General features: G+C 34.4%; 1 protein-coding gene across 2 annotated transcripts in view; it reads left to right on the top strand.

Moving 5' to 3' along the window:
* Positions 1-20,982, top strand: part of ARHGEF12 (Rho guanine nucleotide exchange factor 12) — a 144,990-nt gene that overhangs the window by 87,449 nt on the left and 36,559 nt on the right. For both annotated transcript variants that reach the window (XM_082410855.1, XM_082410854.1), the window contains 9 exons: positions 1,133-1,190; positions 3,463-3,641; positions 5,300-5,377; positions 5,574-5,693; positions 7,209-7,349; positions 12,180-12,254; positions 14,552-14,644; positions 16,216-16,326; positions 16,612-16,710. In XM_082410855.1, the coding sequence (XP_082266981.1) occupies positions 1,133-1,190; positions 3,463-3,641; positions 5,300-5,377; positions 5,574-5,693; positions 7,209-7,349; positions 12,180-12,254; positions 14,552-14,644; positions 16,216-16,326; positions 16,612-16,710 (954 nt within the window). The remainder of the gene's footprint in view (positions 1-1,132; positions 1,191-3,462; positions 3,642-5,299; positions 5,378-5,573; positions 5,694-7,208; positions 7,350-12,179; positions 12,255-14,551; positions 14,645-16,215; positions 16,327-16,611; positions 16,711-20,982) is intronic.

Genomic DNA, 20,982 nt, shown 5'->3' with positions numbered 1-20,982 from the left:
TGACCACAATTTTGCTTTTAGGAGCTTATCTAAGGTTTAAATGTGAAGTGACATGTGTACAGGAAAATTCATTTAAGCTTTATTGTATCGAAAACTTGTAAACAATCTAAATATGCATATACTGAGGGCTAAAGAAATAAATTGCATTTCACCTCCAGTTTTTAAAAAGAATAGATTAGGTCTATTTGTACCTATATTGAAAGACATCCATAATATAATAAAACAGTGCTTTTTTATTTGCAGAAAAAGGCAGTTACAAGGTATATGTATGTGTGTCTGTGTATCTGGTGTGTGTATGCTAGAATAGTGTCTCAAAAATTAAACATCATGCTTAACAGTGATCATCTCTGGTGGGCATGACAAGTGTACTTTTACTTCCATTTTATACCCTGATATATTTGAACTTGTAAAAATTAGTGTTACTTGCATCAGAGAAAAAATAATGTTAGATTCATGTTTGATATTTTTACCTTAATTTGTTTGGTTTAGTGGAAACTTTGGATAACACTTCCTACATTTAGCCTGTCTGAAAATTAGTTTTCTTTGTAAAGGTTAGGTGATGATTGGAAAACTAATAGTAAATTGAATATTATTGTAGAAATATTGCTTATTCACCTTTTAAAAAATTTATTATGCCTTTGAAAAATCAGTGAATTTGTAGTTAAAAGCAAAGGGAGTTTTTAATTTGCAAGGGTTCTTCACTGTGAAGGATTTGCAAGTCTGTTGCACAGTATGTTCTGTCATTTTTCATGGTGAATAAGTTATAATAGTTATAATATCCTTTTTATTTTTTTAAACATCTTTATTGGAGTATAATTGCTTTACAGTGGTGTGTTAGTTTCTGCTGTATAGCAAAGTGAATCAGCTGTATGTATACATATATCCCCATATCTCCCCCCTCTTGCGTCTCTTTAAATCAAGGCCTTTTTTTGTGCTCAAGTTCATTTTGTTGCTGAGTATACCTTATAGAATAGTGGTAAAAGTGACTATTGAACCAAATATATATGCATTTTAATATAGTCCTGTTTACTATGTTATAATTGGTTGTATTACATATGATAATTCCTGAAGTCAGTTTATCCATTGTCTCAACTAGAACTATCTGACAGACACTATTTTCATTTTCTTACAGGTGAATGGAACTCTGGTGACTCATTCAAACCATTTGGAAGTGGTGAAGCTAATCAAATGTAGGTGAATGTTATCCTCAGTTTTGTTTTCTGAAACCCTTATAGCAAAGATAAGCAAACATTTTCTGCAATAGGCCAGATAGTAAATTTTTTAGGCTTTGTGGGTCAGATAATCTACTACTCGACTCTCATTGTAATGTGAAAGCAGCCATAGACGATGCATAAATTAATGGGTATGGCTGTGTTTCAGTAAAACTAAATATTTGCCAAAACGATCTGTGGGTTGAATTTAGTCCCTTGGCTGGAGTTTACTGACCCCTGTATTAAAGGAAAGTCTGAGGTGAAAATTCTTAATTTACTAATAACTATCTTTAGTCCACTTCTTTTATGTGGTTGATTATAATGTCCTTGTTATTCTTGGTAATAATGAAAGTATATTTGAGTATGCATGAGTTGACCTGAGAGAGAAGAGGTTGAGAAATCAGACACAGTGGCCTGGATGAACTGAAATGGACCTTTCAAAATCATGTAGCATAATCATGTTCCCTCAGATAAGTAAATGATTAAATAATCCAGGGGAGTGGTCTTCTCTTGGAAGTCTCCAGGGTTAAGAATTTGTAGTCTTCTGCATCAGACTATTCCACAGTGTAATAGACTACAGTTAAGAGATAGTTGTTTATGGCCAAGCAGAAACACTACTTTTTTGTTTAATATTACTTCTTTTCACTAAGTGGACATCTTTAGAATAAATTTAATAAACAAATCCTTCCTGGCCTTATTATTGCTTAGATAAAGCAACCCGTGAATGCCTTTATCTCTTCATCAGAGTACCAGTGCTCTAAAATGATCACTTTGATCTTAGTTCTTAACTTTAGTACAGTTTAAAAAGCAATGGGATGATCAGAATTAGATCCTCATACTAGAATAAATTTGATTACTTATTTAATGAGATTAAATGATTAAATGTGATTTATGAATTTTTATGTGCTACATAAATATGATGGTTTATGGTAATAAATATATGCCTGGTAACTAACTGTTGCAGAGTATAAAAAGATTATTTCTTTAGCCTTTTAGGTTATATATTTTACTTGTTCCAGTATCAATTTTACTTAAAAAATTAAATCCTGAGACTGTAGCAATAGATTACTTATCCAATAACAAGAGCCTAGCTAAAAACTCAAAATAAGCATAAAACACTCTGAGTATCGAAAACAGATATAAATTTGAAATGCCTAAACCCTGTGTGCTATACTTGTAGTAGAGCTCCCTCATGTCCTACTCTTCGATGCATATTCTAGACATAATAAAAGTGATTCCAAATCAAACCAGTTTAAAAACATCTAAAGAAGGGAAGGGAAGAACGAGGAAGCTATGAGAACCAAGCACATGGATAAGTCAATAAGATAGATTAGATGACTTTGTGACAGAGAGAAATATGATTGAAAAACTTTAAAAAGTGTATGTGCGTAAAATCTCCCCAATATCACAGCATTTGTGATCATTAAGTATAAAAAAAATTTTTAGAACCCCAAACACTGTGAAATAATTACCAGCGAGTTTCATGAGAGGATTAAATTGGGAGAAAAAGTATGAAATACAATTTAAAGTTCTACTGAAAAGTCTAAGAGAAAGATTTTGTCATTAAAGGTCAGTTATCTAGAAAAGTTTTTTATTTGGAAAGCATTATTTCTTCTTGATTCTAGATAACTCATGAATGTCTGTTTTAGAGTCTTTCTGGTTCTGGGCAATTTTGCTTTCCATAGTTTTTTCCCCGTAAAATGCCTAGTGAATTTGTCTTCTCCAAATTTTTAAAATTAAAACTCACTACTTATTTGTTGTGGTTTTTTTTCTGGTTTTTGTCGGATATTTTTTGTCACACTCATTTTTTAAAGTGAATTTAAAATTGCATCATTACAGAAAGTTAGTTAAACCTTGTCTAATTAGTATCATCTTAATATGGTGATTTTTAAAATTTGCATTTGAGAAATTGATTGAACATAGCCATTAGTAGATAGTTGATAATAACTCATTCTTCTCTAAATTAAAAAAAAATTACTGGGGTTATAAATCTTACTTGCTTTTAAGTAATATCTGACCTTATGAGTAAGTAATTTGCTATCTGAAAATGGCATTGTTCTTTTAGAATTTTAGGGGAGTCATAAAAGAGAAATGACAAATAGGATTATTTTTCTGTGGAGAAATGATTAGCAGATGATGAAGCTTTCTCATATAACTGGATCTTTTAGAACTATCAAAGATTAAGTAGTAAAAGTTTTTTGACAATGTTATTTTCCATTCCCTCCCCTTTCTTCCATCTGCCCACCCCAAGCGGGTTCCTATGTAGCTCTCACTGTTCAGGGACGCCCACCTGGGTCGCCCCAGTTTCCACTTGCTGATTCTGAAGTAGAGCCATCAGTCGTTGGACATATGTCTCCCATCATGACATCCCCTCATTCACCTGGAGCATCTGGGAATATGGAGAGAATTACTAGTCCTGTGCTCATGGGGGTAAGAGCGGGAAACGTCTTTGTAAATGCTCAGTTGTATAATAATGCCTTTGCTTTATGTTGAGTTTCAAAGTGTTGAGTTGATAAACAAATTTAAGTTTAAGATTCTAGAAAATAACTTGCTGATAAAAATAATTACCTAATAATTTGGAATGATTACAGGGTATTGGGATAGCAGATTTAATTCAACAAATATTTAACACCTACCATATACAAAACAGGGTGCCACCCACAAAAATATAATTAAGATATCCTATGTTCAAGGTCCTTTGTTATCTTAGAATATATACTCCAAGAGGACAGGGTTTATTTTGTTTATTTTATTTATTGTTGTGTCCTCAGAGCCTGAAATATTGCTTGGCATATAGTACTAAGTACTTAATAAACCTTTGTTGTTTGAGATTGAATCAAGAGTATACAAGTAATTTTACTACAAGGGCAGATGTAGACATTATGAGAAGGAAAATATTAAGTTCTATGAGATTTCAAAGGAGGGAGAAAGCACATCCAGTTGTGATAAGGAATGACTTTATGGAAAGCTATTATTTGAATTGAGCCTTGAAAAACAGGTAACATGAGGAAGAAGGCAACCCAGGTAGAGGAAGTAGGATTAACAGAGGTAAAGAGCCAAGAAAGCATCAAGTATTTTGGGGAAATAGCCAGGACTCTTGTTTGGCTGGTGCCCGTTAAAGATTTATGAAGTAGGAGATGAGCTAGAAAAAAGTAAGACTATTTATTTTGAAAAGTCACAACTACGGGGCTAATTTACATGTAACTGAATGGGCAGTAAGAATATATTACAAAGTTTTTGAGGAAGAGAGTGATGTGATTATAACAGGATTTTAGGAAGACTAATTTGATAAAATATTATAGGGTTGTAAAACAAGGAGAAATGACAGGAGATGAATTAGGGATCTGTCTTAATACTTCAGGTAGGAAATACTGGGAATTTGAACCATGCACAGGGGTTGATAGTAAAAATCCAAAGGAGGGAAAGTGTCAGATATTATTCTTTTTTTCTTTCTTTTTTAAAAATAATTAATTAATTAATTAATTAATTTTTGGCTGCATTGGGTCTTTGTTGCTGCGCTTGGGCTTTCTCTAGTTGCGGCGAGTGGGGACTACTCTTCGTTGCGGTGCGCAGGCTTCTCATTGTGGTGGCTTCTGTTGTTGCAGAGCACGGGCTCTAGGCACGCGGGCTCAGTAGTTGTGGCTTGCGGCCTGTAGAGCGCAGGCTCAGCAGTTGTGGCACACGGGCTTAGTTGCTCCGTGGCATATGGGATCTTTGTGGACCAGGGCTCGATCCCGTGTCCCCTGCATTGGCAGGCGGATTCTTAACCACTGCGCCACCAGGGAAGCCCAAGATATTAGTCTTATACTTAAGGCAACTTCATTTCTTCAACAAATATCAATATTTAATGGTTTTTGAACCTAGTTTAGCAAAAGTGAAATAGAAGAGTTGACATTTCCCTGTAACCTTTTATCTTTAAGTGTCATGTCTAAAAGTTTGTCTTCATAACCACCAGAAATAAAGAAAATCCTGATAGGGATTGAAAATTGGAGCTGAGACGTAACATTGTATGACTCATTTTCGATACTTAGCTTCACTTTCCTTGTATTGGTTCTTGTTTTTTTGTTTGTTTTTTTATCTTTTTCTAGGAGGAAAACAATGTGGTTCATAACCAGAAAGTAGAAATTCTGAGAAAAATGTTACAGAAAGAACAGGAACGGCTACAGGTACTAAGTTAGAAATGGGGCTGTTTGTAGGCCAGTAAAAACGTGAGTGGGCATAGTTGAGTTGGTATTTATTATAATCATAATTAAGCACTATTGTAATCAATGCCATCAGCTATTTTATTGATTAAGAATAGACTTTTAAAAGATTTTCTTGACATAAGTAATTAATTCTTGAAATATTTTTATAACTTTTCAGTTATTGCAGGAAGATTACAGCCGAACACCTGCCCAAAGATTGCTAAAAGAGATCCAAGAGGCCAAGAAACACATTCCTCAACTGCAAGAGCAGTTATCCAAAGCCACAGGCTCTGCTCAGGTAGCATCACTATTAAAAGTGCTACCCAACCTTTTGCAGGAGAATTTTCTTCTGGGAATGTGTCAGAGAATGTTGCAGTTGCCTTTTTTAAAAGTTATTTTTTCTAGCATAGGCCAACAGGATGTCCTGTGTTGGATGTTACAGAAATAATGATTAACTAAAAGAAATGTGGGCTTCTGATTGTTTGCTTGCTCATGATATCATGCTTCTTTGTTCCACAGTAATTTTAGAAAGAATTGAGTGTTTTTGCTTTGATATCACAAATTACAAAAATATATTTAGATACATATATTTACATTTTTGAGATGTATTCTGCCATTGTAAAACAGAACGGCAGTTATGTTTTTAAGTAGGGACGTACGATTTTTCTTATTTAATCTGCACAACACCCTTTGAGATTAGATGTTACTGTTGTTTCCCCCCATTTTACATAAACACTTAGAGAAACTCAGAGAAATTAAATAACTTGTCTGAGGTCATGTAGCTCAAACGTGATGGAACTGGTATTTAAACCCAGTCTGATGAATTCAAAGCACATTCATATTCTTAATAACTATTTTTATTCTAATTTAAAAATAGATTTCAATAGATTTGCTATATAGATATGTTTTGAAGATAGTAGTCTCACTAGAAAAATAGCTTGGCATTTATATGTCAACCAGATTTATGTTCTATAATATTTAGATTGGGGATATGGAGAAATGAGTAAAAGCTGCTTATTTGTTATTCTTCATGAGTTAGGTCTGTAGGTTCACAGAACTAAAAGGATTCTTTGAAATCATCTATCCTAATCTGCTCATTTTAAAGTTAAAGAGAAATCATGCAGTGGTTGAGAAAACTAGGGCCTAAATTGGTTAAATGACTCAAACAAGGTCACACATTTGTAAGGCCTCCCGACTTCCTGGTTCAGTGTACTTTTCATTACACATTTTTGTTGTTGTTGTTACTTTTAGTCCCATTAGCTATATGAAGTTTTGAGTATTCTGCCTCAGTAATATCGACAGTTTATATTGTGGTTATTACTGAGCAAAGACAACAATCTTACTCTGTTTGAATGGTAAAACTGTTGTTCCTGATTTAAAAGCTTATAATAATTTACAGTATAGCATTGTGTCCCAGAATTGGCAATTTATTGAAATTCTAAAGTGTTGGAAGGTAGTTAACCACAAGTTATAGTATCATAATCTTTACTAAAGGGCAGGGAATATAAATTATATAAGTTAAACTGTTTTATCTTTTTGCTTTATTTGAAGTTTGAGATTTTATTCTCTTTACTGAAATACCACTTTCCCTGTCTTTAAGGTCATGCCATCTGAGAACCCCAGAATTAGTAGTCATTTACGCTTTTGACTTTTAGAGCTTTAAGCATTCTTGATTACATCAAACTGGGTGACTTTAAACAGTCTCCACTGAGGTTGCAGTGCAACTCTGTTTCTTTATGCAGTCCATAATGAAAGGATTTTTTGTTGTTTGTTTGTTTTTAATGTGTGTGTGTGTGTGCTTGATCTGTTTTAGGATGGAGCTGCAGTTACATCCTCCAAGCCATTAGGCGATGGGCTAGCAGTCAGTGAAATAGAAGCAGATCCTGGTGATGGACTAGGCAGAACGGACTATGGCAGTGGAGATGCTTCTCGGCTCAGTAGCGACAGTGCAGATGTAAGTGTTCTACACCTTTATCTTCTTGTATTTTTCTCTACAGCCTCTTTCTCGATTTGATTGTAAGTTTTGTGAGCTACAGGTGTTTTCTTATTACTTACTTTTTATTGCCACCATCTTTAATATAGCAATTTGATGAACAGAAATTCTGGATACTGTTGTGTATGAGCTTTTAATTCCAGACTTCACTTTTTCCCTTGGACACCATTGCCAAATGTTTCTTTTGAGGAGATGGAATTTCCCAGCAGGCGTCTTGTTTGTGGGTAGAGAAGTTAATAATGCCAGTGCTTTCTTACTGAACCGAGAGGCCAACTGTTGATATCTTTAAGAGCATGTTAATATTCCATTTGTGGTCAGAGTGACTCAGTCTTGAATCATGGGGCACTTTGCCATTACAAAGAGGAAAAGCCTTAGTCCTCTTAGATAGACTTTAGTTAATAGCCCATGTTTAGTAATGCTTTCTTGATTAACCCAGAAATTACCAGATGTACATGGATTTTTGTTAAGAAGATGATCAGAAAGTATTTTAAGCTGAATATGATGTAGCACCATAGTTATATGAATACTTAAAAGCTAAGTTCAGTGTTACTTACTCAGCAATACTTTGTAAGTAGTGTGCAATAATAGGAATAACGAATTAAAAATAGATCACCCTCTTTAAAAGTGATGAGGAAAGTAATCTAAATCAGTTTTTTTTTTTCCCAATGTGGGTCATAAAATCAATTTAGTGGGCTGGGGCCAGCATTTTAAAAAAATAATAGGATAGGAAGTAAGAGTACTTTTCATGTAGAAGAGCTAAGTGTTACTTTTTTTGACTTTTGTTGTCCACACACATATATACACACACGTGTGTATATGTACACATGTATCAGTGTGTGTGTGTATGCATGTGTGTGCATGCTGGTTAGCAGTGTGAAATTTCTCTTATTGGAGGTTGTAAAAAAAAAAAAAATGAAAGCCACTGATCTAAGCCATCATTTAGGGTATCTTTTGAGGCTTAACGCTCAGTGACTCAGTTCCTCATGCGAGGAAAATTTGAGGATTTTTTTTATTTTTTGAAAGATGTTGATAGGAATCTTATGATTGGATAGGCTGTCTTAATGAAAGATTTCAATTTTGACTCAAGAAAAAAATTATAGTAGCTTACATTTATTGGGCATATATACCATAAGCTATAATATGTGTTATACATTTTTTATCTTAGTTAATTCTCAGAACAGCCTTATGAAGTAGTAGTATTGTTATCACAGCTTAACAAAAGAAATAACTGAGGCCAAAGTGAGTTAACTAACTTGCCAAACTTTCCCAGCTAATAAGTGATCTGCCTCTATCTAGTTTAAAAATACCAGTACTCAGAGGCTCCAAGGTATGCAAACGCATAACATTTGGGGAGAGCAGTGAAAATTTTACAGGTATACTAGGATTATAGATGAAATGGCTGGAATTGATCTTAGAAACAGAGCCTTGAGTCCAAGTTGTAACTTGTTCTAGCAGTACTGCTTTTGGGAATCCTCACATTTTTCCTTTTTGATTTAGTGCTGGTTCTCCTCTCTGTTTTCATGGCTTGTCTCTACCGTTAGATGGAAAGTTTCTTGAGAGCCAAGCACCCATCATATTTGACTTTATGTCTACAAAGACTGGCAGATTGTAGGAATTCAGAACAAGTGATACAAATGAAAATTTTGCATTTTATCTTGTATTTAGAGAAAATGTTAACAATAAAATCCGTGGCTTAGAAATATAACTTTATGGAATACAGAGTGAATTGGCAAGTGTAGAAACAGGCATTCCAGTGAATTAAGACTGTTTGGCACATGATTGGTGTTTAATCGGTATTTGAACAACAGAGTGAATGAGTAAAGAGTTTGGGCTTTATCATGCATGCAGAAGAGAGGCACAGTCAGAAACATGTCAGTGTGGAAAATGAATTGGAGTAAAGAGACAGGGAGATCAGCGAGAAAAGAAGACTGCTTGGCTTAAGAGGAATTTAACAAATGTGTGTTAAATGGCTGATAAATTGTCACCATTTTTTGAATACCTACTTTGTGACAGTGGTTGTACCTAATGCTTTACAGATATTCTTTTTAACTCTCATTGTAATCTTAAAGAAGCAATATCACCATTTTATAGATGCGGAAATTGAGGCCAAATAAGTGGATGTTGTGGAAATCCAGGTGAGAGATGATATGGTGCAGACTAGGATATTCGCTGAACACCTAACAAACTCGTGTAATTCCTACAGGTGTCTTTTTGAAGCTAGAGATGTGCTGCTTTTAGCTTATGGATTTCCATGTTTGTTTCAGTTGTACTGTATTAAGATTGTAGGAAGCGATCAATGCTTCTAATTTTTTTTTCAATTTTCTGCTCCTTTTTTATAAAATCATCTCTTTATGGTGTTTGTGATATCATTATCATTGTAAAATTCCCTGCTTTTGATCACCTCAGAGAAGGCTTTAAAGAATACCCACATTTCTGGTTCTCACAAGAGAAGCAACTTGATCCCAAATCATCATCTAAAACTTAGAACATCTGCCTCTCTGATTTTCATTTTGCGCCTGACTTTTTTAAAATTATTTTCAAAAATTTCAAACCTATTCAAAAATAGACTAAGATAATGATCCCCTTCATGTCCTTAAATCATCCAGCTCAGCAGTCATCAACAAGTGCTCAAACTTGTTTTTGTCTCTATTCCTTCATTCCTCATACCCTCCAAATGCTGGATTATTTTAAAGTAAATCTAAGACATTATTTCATTAATATGCATCTTTAAGAGAAAAGAAGACAAAGAAGTGATAGCCATAATACCATTATCAAATCTTAATATTTTCTTAATATGCAATTTGATTACCCCAGTAGTCTTATAATGATCTTTTTTCAGTGGGTTTATTTGAATCAGGATCCAGTCAACATCTTCAGCCTTTGGTTGATAAGTCTCTTAAGTTATAATAGTTCCCTCCTCTTATTTTTTTTTGCTATTTTGTTGTTGTTGTTAAACTGGGTCACATGTCCAGTAAAACGACCCACATTCTAATTGTATTTTCATGGTGTTGTTCAGCATGTTCCTTGAGTATATATTTGCTGAAAATTGGTAGTAAGATCTAGAGTCTTGAACAGATTAACGTTTGAGAGTTGTTGTTTGGCAAGAACAATTCATGGGTGGTACTGTGTATATCCTATTATATTACATCAGGAGGAGAATGTCTGGTTGTGATTGTTAAGTTTGTATAAGGTGTTCAGATGATGTCAGCATGATTCCTTCATTATAAATTTCTCCATTAAGCTTTTATCTAATGTTTTTACCTGCCATTGATAGCAAAATGCCTGCATCCATTATTTAATTAGAGGTTTGAAAATGATAATATAATATTGTCATTCATTCTGTATTTATTAGATGGAATTATTTTATAAAGAAGAATTTTCCCTTACTAGTTTTAAGTTGCCCTAAAATATCTTATATATAAACATTTGATTTTTCCTTTATGTATGTGTTTTCAGAAGAGTTGGTGCCCTAACATACTCCAAAGGTCACTAATGTGGGATGTGTGCCCACATGTGTGCACATGTGTGTACCTGTGTAATATTTTGAATTTATAGATTTTTAAGATATTTGCTTATTGCATTTCAGTCCATTGCAGTCATTATTCTTTTTGATACTTATTAAATTGTCCCTTTTTTTGGGCCGGTGGTAGTCCCCTCAATTTGTCTTCTGTGTTCTTTTGACATGACTCCCCAGTAACATAGCTTTCTTTCATTTTGGTGTGACAAAATTATTCTCGCTTTATCTTTTATATCTCTTGACCCAGAGTCATCCATTTCCCCCAGGTGGGGCTTATATTTGAAACTACTGTTTTCTCTATCTTGTGGTATCTAGGCATAGGTATAGGTAGCATGTATCTTCCGTATAGGCATTCACACAAAAATCTCTTGTATCTCATTTTCAGCTGCTCTGAAGAATGGCTCCCATTGCTTCGGGTGTTCTTCATCCCCACAAAATTGAAGTTCTGTGTATCATATAGTTTGTATTTTACATTAGGTCATCCCAAACATACCATGTAAAGTTTATAAAAATCCGTAAATCAGTTTACATGAGGTAGTAACGGAAAAATAGAAGCTTATTTTCATTCATATAAATAGACCAAAATGCTTTTAACTTGGTTAGAAAGAACAGTTTGGGGCAAAGAGGTTTAGAGGAAATGGATAAAGATAGAGTTTGATTTTGACATAAGTAATTTTTTTTGGCTGCGTTGGGTCTTCGTTGCTGCACACGGGTTTTCTCTAGTTGTGGCAAGTGGGGGCTCCTCTTCGTTGCGGTGTGTGGGCTTCTCATTGCAGTGGCTTCTCTTGTTGTGGAGCACGGGCTCTAGGCACGCGGTCTTCAGTAGTTGTGGCTCGCGGGCTCAGTAGTTGTGGCACACGGGCTTAGTTGCTCCGCGGCATGTGGGATCTTCCCAGACCAGGGCTCGAACCTGTGTCCCCTGCGTTGGCAGGTGGATTCTTAACCACTGCGCCACCAGGGAAGCCCTGACAAAATGAATTTGTGGTATATAATACATCTGGTTAGAGTTATTTGATAGAAATTAGCCATCAGGCCTAAAGATGAAATAAAACTATTCTGTATTGTTTTTTCAACATAAAACTAAAAAGCTAAGAGAATAAGTGACTTGCCGAAGTCAGGTAAAAAGTAGCAGAGCCAAGTATTATATGAAAGATATTCAGTAGTTTCAAACACAAATATGAAATTCAGAACATTATTCTTTCACACAGTTTTTCTTTATCTCCTTTGGTGAGCCTATCGAAATGAAATTAATGTCTTTTTTTTTTTCTCATTAGAGTCCCAAGAGTGGCCTGAAAGAGAGGATTTATCTAGAGGAAAACCCAGAGAAAAGTGAAGTAATTCAGGACACTGTGAGTATGAACTCCATGAAATGGTAGTGTTTTCTTTAGCTTTCCTTATACTTAAGTGACAGACATATCTGATATTTGTGTGTGTGTGTGTGTGTGTGTGTGTATATATATATATATATATATATTTTGGAGCAAAAACTTAAACTTATTAAAGGAACTTAATAAAGATTTGATAAATGGAGAGCGACTCCATAGTAATATTAGGTGGTTAAATTTTTTTTTACAGTAAAGTGCACATATCATAAAATATACTATTTTAACCTTTTTTAAGTTCATTGGCATTGTTACATTCACATCATTGTGCAGCCATCACCACATCTATCTCTAGAACTTTTTCATCTTTCCCAACTGAAACTTGGTGTCCACTAAACACTAACTCCCCATTATCCTCTCCGTTCAGCTCCTGGCAACCATCATTCTACTTTCTGTCTCTTTGAATTTGACTAGGAACCACATAAAAGTAGAATCATACAATATGTGTCCTTTTGTGACCAGCTTATTTCACTAAGCATAATGTCTTCAGTGTTCATCAGTGATTTAGCATGTATCAGAATCTCCTTCCTTTTTAAGGCTGAATAATAATCCATTTTGTGTATATACCACATTTTGTTTATCCATTCATTCATCAGTGAACACTTGGGTTGTTTCCACCTTTTGGCTGTTGTGAATAATGTTACTCTGAACATGGATGTACAAATAAATAATCTGTTCAAGTTCTTCCTTTCAGTTCTTTTGGGTGTATACTCCGAAATGGAATTGCTAGATCTTGCATATTCTTAATTGAATACTTTTAGCATTCTGATTTTATTTTTTAATTAGGACTTGTATAAAGTTTTATAGTAAAAGATGTAATAGCATATTGTGATTCATCTATTATTAGCAACATAAGGACTGTTGAAAAATCAGAAGCATCACATCAAAATTGACAAAGACAAAAAGTTGTCTCACTGACACTATACACAAATTTCTGTTGTTTCACCTGATTTTTTAAAAAAATTATTAAAGGCTTGTGGTTTAAAAAACAAGAGTAAAAAAGGCGGAATCAAGTTCAGGAAATGCAAATACATAGAGTTGCAACACACTTAAGGAAGAAAAACTACAGCTATGTATTATTCACTTAATTTATAACTTGTTGGTCCATGTATATAGTTTCAACTGTAACTACTGTGCAGATAACTCCCAAATCACTATAGCCTCACTCTCTTTGCTCAAATCCAGATCATACAGCATTCAACTGCTGTCATATTTAAGCCAAACTCATTTTTTTCATATTTGTTCCAAATTTTCTATTTCTCTTAATACTGTGTGGTCTCTGATTTCAGTGTTCGTAGTATTCAAATATCCCATATTTTTTGCACTATACAGTAATGTTCCACCACTGCCTTTTTCATGTGAAATCCAAATTTGTAAGTGAATTGACACATAGATGAGCTATTGCACGGGAGTGAGATCTGCCGACCTACAATTTATTTTTACAGTCTTGTCATTGTTTCTATAGCAGTGTTTGTGTGATTACTTGAACATTTTATTGCATTATGGCAGTGATTTTCAACTAGGAGTGATTTTGTCCCTTGGGGGACATTTGGCAATGTCTGGAAACATTTTTGATTGTCATGACTCGAGGCTACTCCTGGCATCTAGTGGGTGGGGAGAAGCCAAGGATGCTGCTACACATTTTACAATGCATATGACAGCCTCCACAACAAAGAATTATCTGGCCCAATATGTCAACAGTACCGGGATTGAAAACCCTGCATTATGTACTTATGAAAATGAACTTTAAATGAAAAAATTAAGGTTCAGTGACAGCTTTCAATTATATGACCTTAATACAAATTTTTGTATTAACCTCTCTGCTAAACTTATTTCTATTCTTATTTTTCCTTTGTCCTGTTGTCTTCATTCACTTTTAATCTAACTTTTTAAAATTGTTAACTATTTATGTAAGCCAGCTTTATTTCTTTCTGTAACAAGGTCTAGATATGTATGAAGTAATAAATGAAGTATACAGAGAGGGATTAGAATCAGATAACCAACGGTGTAGTAAGCAAAGGGTGTTTATTATTTCTCAACGCCCCCCGCCCCCAAGAAATGTTCTCCCCTGCCCCCCGCCCCCAAGAAACAATCAACACTGGAAAATTTGAGAACCACTTTGAAAATAAAGTATCTAAAGAAAATAAATAAAAAGAAATCCAGTCAGTTTAGTGAACCATGTCTTTTTGATGGTTTGGCTTTATCCTGTCTCTGAAATTGACCACCAGATAATTTTTCTGTTCCTTTTCTCTGAATGTTACCAGGACACTCAATCACTTATTGGGAGTCCCTCTACCCGTATAGCACCTCATATTATTGGAGCAGAGGATGATGACTTTGGTACTGAACATGAACAGGTGATGACTTTTTTTCTAAAAAACAAATTATTAATTTTCTGAGATGTTTGATTTCTTGCAAAAATGAACCCTTTCTGGAGACTGAAATTATATTTATAAAGATTTGAAGCTAAAATCTTAGAACTAAGATTAATTAATTGGCTAATTGCCCGGGTTAATTGCTTATTTTAGCTTTGACCAATACAAATGGCTTTGCTTTTGAAGCTGATAAGAAGTCATTGATTTATACCTAAGTATCTCATCTTGGGGGAGGGGTATGTTATTATAAATTTTTTTAAAAATTTCAAATTCCAGTTGTTTATTGATGGTATATAGGAATATGATTGGCTTTATTCTTGTCCTTGTATCCCATGATCTTGTTATTAAACTCACTACTTCTAAGAGCTTTTTAAAGTAACTTTTTAGGATTTTCTACATAGACAACCATGAACAGAGACAATTTTTATTTCCTTGTTTCCAATCTGTTTATCTTTTATTTCTTGCTCTTACCTTTATTGTACTAGTTAGGATTTCCAGTATGAGGTTGAATCGGTGTGGTGAGACAAGACATCCTTGTCTTATTCCTGATCTTAGGAAGAAAGCATTCAGTCATTTATTATTAAATATGATGTTAGCTATAGGTTTTTTTGTAGATACTTTTTTTTTTAACTGAGAAAGTTTCCTTCTATTCCTAGTTTGATAGGAGTTTTTATCATGCATGGATGTTGACTTTTGTTGAATGACTGAGATGATCATATGTTGTTTTTTTAAATTTAGTCTCAATATGGTAAATTACATTAATTGATATTATTAGCATTTTGAAGCAGCTTTGCATTCCTGGGATAAACCGCAGTTGGTCATAATGTATTTTCCTTTTCATAATAATGTTGGATTCAATTAACTATTATTTTGCTGAGGATTTTTGCATCTGGGTTTATGGAGGATATTAGTCTGTAGTTTTTTTTTTTTTTATAATGTCTTCGGTTTTGATAGTTGGGTAATGCTGAACTCTTAGAATGAGTTGAGAAGTGTTACTCCTCTTGTATTTTCTGAAAGAGATTGTATAGAATTGGTATTATTTGTTTAGATTAACTTATGTGATTCTAGGTTACCTTAAGTTTAACTACTGCTGTTTTCTGTGTTCAGTGTAGTTTGGGAATATACAAGTATCCTAGGAGTTGTCTTATTTAAAATCATACAGCTCCCTTTCCTACCACCATTTCTACGATTAGCTCGAAAGGAAGACAGCTATTTTGTTATTAGGCAAAAAGCCTTCCATTACATTTTTAGAAGGGTTATTAGCCTGATTTTTTGCATACTGATTTGTAGACATGTGAGCTCTTTGATAATCACCTTCTGGACTTTTATTCTCCCAGGATGGTCTTCCCTCCAGCCTATTCCCAAGAGATTACTTTCAGAGGAGGAGATTCCATAGCCTGTGTTGCTAATAAATTCTAGTGAAATTTTTTTAACTCTTGAATTTTTTTAGGGTAGGTTAAAGTGAAATTTGGATAGTTACGTTTAATTGAGCTGACGTTACATTTTGCAGTTATATATTGTCATTACTGATGTATAATTACTTCTTTTTCTAGATCAATGGGCAGTGCAGCTGTTTCCAGAGCATTGAACTGCTAAAGTCTCGCCCTGCTCACTTGGCTGTTTTCCTACACCATGTAGTTTCACAGTTTGACCCCGCAACATTGGTAATATATTTTATGATTTCACCAGTTCACAGTTCTTACATTGATTCATACACCATAAAACTTTTCACTTCAGCAAGATGAGTGGATGGACTTCTTTCAGTTTTCTAAACATATTAGATATGAAAGATGATTAAAATGTTACTAATTTATTTTTTATAAGACTTGGTTATATGGTAATAACTACATTGTTTATGGTGACCTACTTGTTGAAGGCATTCCTGCTCAATGAGGATCTAGCAGATTACATTTTTCATGATTTCTCCCCCATTTCTTTCTCTACTACAGCTCTGTTATCTCTATTCAGACCTGTATAAACAGACCAATTCCAAAGAGACTCGTCGTGTCTTCCTTGAGTTTCATCAGTTCTTCCTGGATCGATCTGCAGTAAGTTACCAAGTTAATATTATAATCTTTGCTTTAGTACATTGAAGTATTGGCCTCCTACTTCTAGTCTTCCCTCCCATGTTTTTGGACTTCATTGTGCTTTCTGACATCTGTATTATATCTCAATTACTGATTATTCTTGACTATAATTTTGTTTATCATTTCTAAGTTAGTTGTAGGCATATGAATTCTCACAGTAGGTTTTAAGGGATATATATGTATATTTGGGTTTATACATGTGCATATTTAGGATGAGGGAGTGAAAAAGAGAACATAAATGATACACACATATATATATATATATATATATATATATATATATTAGGATCAAAAGGGCAATACTTGTATAATTGAACTCTGGTTGGCCTCTTTGAAGTTTGGAGGCACAAGTTTAACTGAAAAATGGTGGAAAAGATCTTACTAGTATAAATGATAATAGATAATAGTAATTTTACCAATAGAAATCTTAGTAAGGTTTTTAAACTAATATGTTTTTGTTTTTGTTTTTTCTGTAATTTTCTTTTTTTGTAGTATCTGGTTTTGGTATCAGGGTGATGGTGGCCTCGTAGAATGAGTTTGGGAGTGTTCCTTCCTCTGCAATTATTTGGAAGAGTTAGAGAAGGATGGGTGTTAGCTCTTCTCTAAATGTTTGATAGAATTCGCCTGTGAAGCCATCTGGTCCTGGGCTTTTGTTTGTTGGGAGATATTTAATCACAGTTTTAATTTCATTACTTGTGATTGGTCTATTCATATTTTCTGTTTCTTTCTGGTTCAGTCTTGGAAGGTTATACCTTTCTAAGAATTTGTCCACTTCTTCCAGGTTGTCCCTTTTATTGGCATAGAGTTGCCTGTAGGAGTCTCTATGATGCTTTGTATTTCTGCCGTGTCTGTTATAACTTCTCCTTTTTCATTTCTAATTTTATTGATTTGAGTCCTCTCCCTCTTTTTCTTGATGAGGCTGGCTAAAGGTTTATCAATTTTGTTTATCTTCTCAAAGAACCAGCTTTTAGTCTTACTGATCTTTGCTATTGTTTTCTTTGTTCCTATTTCATTTATTTCTGCTCTGATCTTGATGATTTCTTTCCTTCTGCTAACTTTGGGTTTTGTTTGTTCTTCTTTCTCTAGTTCCTTTAGGTGTAAGGTTAGGTTGTGTATTTAAGAATTTTCTTCTTTCTTGAGGTAGGATGGTATTGCTATAAACTTCCCACTTAGAACTGCTTTTGCTGTATCCCATAGGTTTTGGATTGTTGTATTTTTGTTGTCATTTGTCTCTAGGTATTTTTTGATTTCCTCTTTGATTTCTTCGGTGATCTCTTGGTTATTTAGTAACGTATTGTTTAGCCTCCATGTGTTCGTGTCTTTTACGTTTTTTTCCCTGTAATTTATTTCTAATCTCATAGCGTTGTGGTTGGAAAAGATGCTAGATATGATTTCAATTTTCCTAAATTTACTGAGGCTTGATTTGTGACCCAAGATGTAATCTGTCCTGGAGAATGTTCCATGTGCACTTGAGAAGAAAGTGTAATCTGCTCTTTTCAGCTGGAATGTTCTATAAATATCAATTAAATCTATCTGGTCTATTGTGTCATTTAAAGCTTGTGTTTCCTTATTAATTTTCTGTCTGGATGATCTGTCCGTTGGTGTAAGTGAGCTGTTAAAAGCCCCCCACTATTATTGTGTTACTGTCGATTTCCTCTTTTATAGCTGCTAGCATTTGCCTTAAGTATTGAGGTGCTCCTATGTGCATATATATTTATAATTGTTATATCTTCTTCTTGGATTGATCCCTTGATCATTATGTGGTGTCCTTCCTTGTCTCTTATAACATTCTTTATTGTAAAGTGTATTTTATCTGATATGAGTATTGCCACTCCAGCTTTCTTTTGATTTCCATTTGCATGGAAAATCTTTTTCCATCCTCTCACTTTCAGTCTGTATGTGTCCCTAGGTCTGAAGTGGGTCTCTTGTAGACAGCATATATATGGGTCTTGTTTTTGTATCCATTCAGTGAGCCTGTGTTTTTTGGTTGGAGCATTTAATCCATTCACATTTAAGGTAATTATCGACATGTATGTTCCTATGACCATTTTCTTAATTGTTTTGGGTTTGTTTTTGTAGGTCCTTTTCTTCTCTTGTGTTTCCCACTTAGAGAAGTTCCTTTAGCATTTGTCATAGAGCTGGTTTGGTGGTGCTGAATTCTCTTAGCTTTTGCTTGTCTGTAAAGCTTTTGATTTCTCTGTCAAATCTGAATGAGATCCTTGCAGGGTAGAGTAATCTTGGTTGTAGGTTCTTCCCTTTCATCACTTTAAATATATCGTGCCACTCCCTTCTGGCTTGTAGAGTTTCTGCTGAGAAATCAGCTCTTAACCTTATGGGAGTTCCCCTGTATCTTATTTGTTGTTTTTCCTTTGTTGCTTTTAATAATTTTTCCTTGTCTTTAATTTTTGCCAGTTTGATTACTATGTGTCTCGGCGTGTTTCTCCTTGTGTTTATCCTGCCTGGGACTCTCTGAGCTTCCTGGACTTGGGTGGCTATTTCCTTTCCCATGTTAGGGAAGTTTTCGACTATAATCTCTTCTAATATTTTCTCGGGTCCTTTCTCTCTCTCTTTTCCTTCTGGGACCCCTATAATGTGAATGTTGGTGCATTTATTGTTGTCCCAGAGGCCTCTTAGGCTGTCTTCATTTCTTTTCATTCTTTTTTCTTTATTCTGTTCCACAGCATTGAATTCCACCATTCTGTCTTCCAGGTCACTTATCCATTCTTCTGCCTCAGTTATTCGGCTATTGATTCCTTCTAGTGTATTTTTCATTTCAGTTATTGTGTTGTTCATCTCTGTTTGTTTGTTCTTTAATTCTTCTAGGTGTTTGTTATTTAATTCTTCTAGGTCTTTGTTAAACATTTCTTGCATCTTCTCGATCTTCGCCTCCATTCTTTTTCCGAGGTCCTGGATCATCTTCACTATCATTATTCTGAATTCTTTTTCTGGAAGGTTGCCTATCTCCACTTAATTTAATTGTTCTTCTGGGGTTTTATCTTGTTCCTTCATCTGGTACGTAATCCTCTGCCTTTTCATTTTGTCTATCTTTCTGTGAATGTGGTTTTCATTCCACAGGCTGCAGGATTGTAGTTCTTCTTGCTTCTGGTCTAATATGTTTTATTATTAGCCTTGCTATAGGGTAAATAACAGTTAGCCCTTAATACCTCTTGAAGAATCATGCTGCATGTCCCTAGTTCTTTCATATTTGCATTTCTCTTAGATGACTGTTTCACACCTTTTCTCTCTTAAAGTCTCCATCACTTCCTCTCCTGTTCTTTTCTCAACTGATGACCTTGCTGTTTCTTTGAGAAATTTAAAGTATACAGAAGATAACTTCTACCAGGTATATCATCCTACCTCTCTCATACCATATGCTCTGCCCTCTCTCCTGATGCTATGTAGGGATTGTTCTGCTTTTATCTAAGGGCACCTCTTCCCCTGTTTATCCAGAGTGTATTTTCTTATTCCCTACTTAAAGATTAGTTATTCTAGCAGTTCTTCTCTCCTGCATCATCAGTTTTTTTGTTTTCTACTGAATCATTCATATTAGCATGCAGACATGGTTAGTTCTCCTATCTTAAAACAAACAAACTCACATAGAAACATTTTGGCTCCACTTCTTCCTCCAGCACTTGCCCCATTTTCTTTGTATTTTTTGCAGCGTTACCTGTACACCTACACATAGCTGAATACAATTACCTTCTCAATGAAGCCTTCCCTGACCAATTTACTTAAAATTTCATCTCCCCCCACTTTCTGTCACCTTTCTCATCGTATTTTTGTCCATAGAATTTATATTTTCTTTTTTTATTTATTTTTTGTCTATATTCCTACTCTTCTACCCCAAATGTAAGCTCCATCAGGGCAGATATTTTTGTTCTGTTTGTTCACTGCTGTTTCACCAGCACTGAATAGATCCTTGCAGAGTGGTCACTCAGATAGTTACTGAATGGATTAGTTAGGGTTCTGATTATACTGCCATTGTTTAAAATATTACACAATGTATTTATTAAGATAACTTTCTTTCATGAAGAAATGACAGTATATTTGAATTTCACATTTCTTAAGTGTGCTTGCTCCATGCTAAGTCAAAACTTTATATTTTGCTGCTCATGATCTATATAAGTTTATCAAAATGAAAGTATAAGAACCCTGATAGATTAATTTGCTAATTATTCTTTTATGCCACAGGTCATATTTATTTCATATAAATACCCACATACAGAAATGAAC

The sequence above is a fragment of the Balaenoptera physalus genome, assembly GCF_965194825.1.
Source record: "Balaenoptera physalus genome assembly, chromosome: 10".
Lineage (NCBI taxonomy): Eukaryota > Metazoa > Chordata > Mammalia > Artiodactyla > Balaenopteridae > Balaenoptera > Balaenoptera physalus.
This window is presented reverse-complemented; position numbering and strand designations above follow the sequence as displayed.